The 3,905-nt window shown below is 37.9% G+C and overlaps 1 protein-coding gene across 1 annotated transcript; it reads left to right on the top strand.

Moving 5' to 3' along the window:
* The first annotated feature begins 1,376 nt into the window (after positions 1-1,376).
* LOC114189100 (clathrin coat assembly protein AP180) lies at positions 1,377-3,680 on the top strand. The gene has a single exon (XM_028077809.1). It carries the CDS (start codon positions 1,442-1,444, stop codon positions 3,638-3,640), a length of 2,199 nt encoding a protein of 732 aa, XP_027933610.1. The 5' UTR covers positions 1,377-1,441; the 3' UTR covers positions 3,641-3,680.
* The last annotated feature ends 225 nt before the right edge of the window (positions 3,681-3,905 follow it).

The following is a 3,905-nucleotide window of genomic DNA, read 5'->3' as shown; positions in this document are numbered from 1 at the left end:
CACACCTAACCAAACTTAACCAAATAAGTAAACAATGCATCAAGGCAGCCAAGTATTCAACCTAGGCCGAGTCAGCCTAACTTGTACCGGACCTGGTCAACTTAACCATATAAATGACAACCCTCACGTACATGCCAGAGACAACCCAAGTACATGACTTGGGCCGCCATGGACTCAAACTTAACTGAATAAAGGCTAAAGTAACAACAAAGTGGCCAACACGGACAATGTGCGGCCAAGGACGACATTTGACAAGTCAAGAAGTAAACAAATCAGACCGCTCTTGAAGACTTAGTGAAATGGAAGCCCTCGCGTTCAATAAGCCTTAAGGGCCTGGATTAGGGCCCAGGCCCACTCACAGCCAAGCTAGGGCCCAAGTCAAGGCCCGACCCACGGGATAACCAGAGATCATTAATGCTCTATAAGTACGCATGGACCCCAGTAATTAAAGGTACACATTCATTAATCACTGATTTGACTTTTTGAGAGCTTTGACTTACTTGAGCTTCACAGACTCTTCTGCAGGTAACCCCTCCTGGGTTCAAGCTGACATGTATCAACCGGGGAGAGACCAACTGAGGAGATAGCGGACTACATGGTAAGGTGACACTTGTGCCTAACTCATCTTATTTGTTCTCTGCAGGAACAATTTCAATAAAATATATAACTCAATGCATTTCACAATACGTTTGCATTTTTTCATTTTTCTTTAAATTGATTATTCATATGTGGACAATTCTTTTGTACGAGACAAAAGTTCACAATATATCAATATTTTATTTTAATAACGATATATGTAATATGTACGGAACAAAAGTTCACAAGACACCTGATTACTATACCATACCGCAAAAATCACATCCTTCATATTTATTCTCAAATTTAGTCATTTCAATATTTTAATATAAATTAAGTATAACTATAAACCATGTATTGTGTAACTATAGATTATATTAATATATAATGAACATAATCAATGGTCTTGAATTATTAGATAATAAAACAGATTGTCATAATTAGTCAAAATCTAAATGATATATTACAAATCCACATAAATTATATCAATAATAACAATACTTTAATTTAATTTTTAACCAACAAATTATATAATATTTAAACAAAATACTTATAACAACAATAGCAAAAAAAAAAAAAACCGTGCATACGCGGGTCTCATACTAGTTGATGTTAAATTACTCATTTTAAAGACAAAAAAAAAGTTATATTGTGGCCATGTCTAGGTTTTTCCTTTCCTACCTTTACTCTCGATCATAGTTTTCCGTGAATATCTGAGACAAAAGATGTTGTATGGAAATCGTATGATTTTTGTTAGGAAAAAGTTAATGAGGAAGCGTCCAATGCGTAGTGATGTTAGAATTGTGAGAGGAGACGGATGCAAAGAAAGAGATCAAATTCTCATTCTCAATCAATTTGATTCATCATGCCAAGCAGGCTCAGGAAGGCAATAGGAGCTGTGAAGGACCAGACAAGCATTAGCCTAGCAAAGGTTACCAATGCAGCCAATCTTGAAGTCATCATCCTGAAAGCCACAACTCATGATAAAAGCCCCATTGAAGAGCGTTACGTGAATGAGATTTTGAACATAGTCTCCTCTAACAAATTGTGTGCATCTGCATGTGCTCATTGTATAGGCAAACGCATTGGAAAGACCCGCAATTGGGTTGTTGCCCTCAAATGTCTCCTCATTGTCCTTAGAATCTTTCAAGATGGTGATCCATATTTTCCTAGGGAAGTCTTCCGTGCAATGAAAAGGGGTGCCAAAATTCTCAACCTTTCAGGTTTCAAGGATGACTCCAATTCTAGTCCTTGGGATTACACCGCATTCGTTAGATTATTTGCTTTGTACCTGGACGAACGCTTGGATTGCTTCCTCACTGGAAAGCTCCAACGGCGATTCAAGCATCACAACCGCTTTCACCAGATGAACCAGGTTATCAAGACTTCCAATGAGCCAGGTATCAAAGACATGAAACCCATAATGGTGCTTGACAGAATTTCTCACTGGCAAAGGTTATTGGATAGAGCCATTTGCACAAAGCCTACAGGGTCAGCCAGGACCAACCGCTTGGTTCAGATTTCTGTCTACGCTATTGTACAAGAAAGCTTTGATCTTTACAGGGATATCTCTGATGGGCTTGGTGTTGTCTTGGATAACTTTTTCCATTTGCCATTTTGGGCTTGTGCTGAAACATTCAATGCTTGCGTTAAATCCTGCAAGCAGTTTGATGACTTATCAGCTTTCTATTCTTTTTGTGTGAGCATTGGGATTGGAAGGTCCTATGACTACCCGAGAGTGCAAAAGGTCTCTGAAGAACTTATGGAAACATTACATGACTTCTTCAGAGACCAAGCTTTTCTCCCCACAAGTAAAATTTCAAAGCACCTCCATTCTCCTCCTCCGCACATGGATCTTAAAGGCTCAAGTTCATCCCATGATGAGGGTAGTGAAAGATCCTGCAGAACACTTGAAAGATGCGACACACTTGAAAGTTTGTTTGAAACAGAATCCGATTTTGGGTCACAATGTACATCGTTGGAAGATCTCATGACTGCGACCGATGTTGCCCTTAGTCCTCGGAGATCACTTGAGGAAGACATGAATTCGGAGCAATCAGACAATGATGAGAAAGAATTGGTATGTGATGGTTATGTTAGTGCAAATAGTTTTGCTTCTGCCACATCATTTCCATTTCACCAAACATCAAGGTCGAGTTTGGATGCTGAAAATTTTGATGAATTGCCGCGGGAACTGCATCAAAATGAAACGAATGGTTGGGAGCAACAAAATCAAACAAATGAGTGGGAGCAACACAATACACAAGCAGTTTCAAATAATATCACCAAAGAGTGTTGGGAGTTAGTTTTGGCAAAGACAGTAACTGCACCTGCTGAAACATCACCCAAATTCACAAATGGGATGATTCCATTTCTCACCTTGTCTGATCAACCCTTAGTTCCTCAACACAACTACAACCCATTCCTGGATGACACAGTGAATGTTGCTCCATTTGCAACAACTGGTGATAAATTTATTGATGTGGCACCAACATTTAAGGCAACAACAACACAAGCCAACCTTTATGCTCAGGATCTTATTGTACCAACCATCTCAGATCAAAGTTCCAGTTCAGTAGCAAATCCCGATCTATTTTTTGGTGACATGTATCCAAATGAGACAACAAAGGATCCAACTTCTTTAGAGACCAACATAGCAGTGCCATCAATTTTAACAACACCAAGTTTCCAGACTCGATGCTCTTTTATGAACGATTCATTTCCAACATTTCAAGTGCACAGGTCAAATATTGATGCCATAATGGAAACACCAATTCTTCCTACTCTTCAGAATCCTAGCCTATGTTTTATTCCCTTACACTTCGAAGAGCAGAACTTTTATGCTTCAACAATGCCACCAACATTTAGTGCAAAGGATTACAATGGGACAACATTGGCAACATCAGTAGACAATGATCTTTTTGGAACATGGCCTGGTGAAAATACCAATGAACAAACTTTAAATGTATCAATGCAAGAGGATACTTTATTGCGGCAACAACAACTTTGGTTGGAGCAACAACAGAGTATCATATCAAAGCATTCGAGTTCAGTTTTCAAATAAAAATAATTGAGCATTGAAATTTTGTAAATATATATAAGTCACTGACTCGCTCTTTTTATCTAGTTCTTTTTCATTCCTTTCTCTAATTTCTGCAATTTATTTTCACAATCAAATCTAGAATTTCTATACAAAGGGGCGTGTTAAGAAACCCTTCAAAACGAATTAATTTATGAACAAAAAAAAAAACTAGTTCAATATAATTATACTGATAAACTATTTGATAAACTTGAACCATTATTTTAAGAACAAGTTCATTGATGAATGA

This window comes from Vigna unguiculata, chromosome 6 (assembly GCF_004118075.2).
Source record: "Vigna unguiculata cultivar IT97K-499-35 chromosome 6, ASM411807v1, whole genome shotgun sequence".
NCBI classification, from domain to species: Eukaryota; Viridiplantae; Streptophyta; class Magnoliopsida; order Fabales; family Fabaceae; genus Vigna; species Vigna unguiculata.
This window is presented reverse-complemented; position numbering and strand designations above follow the sequence as displayed.

Excerpts from the sequence above, each read along its gene's own strand:
- LOC114189100 (XM_028077809.1), top strand. The coding sequence starts at position 1,442 with ATGCCAAGCAGGCTCAGGAAGGCAATAGGAGCTGTGAAGGACCAGACA.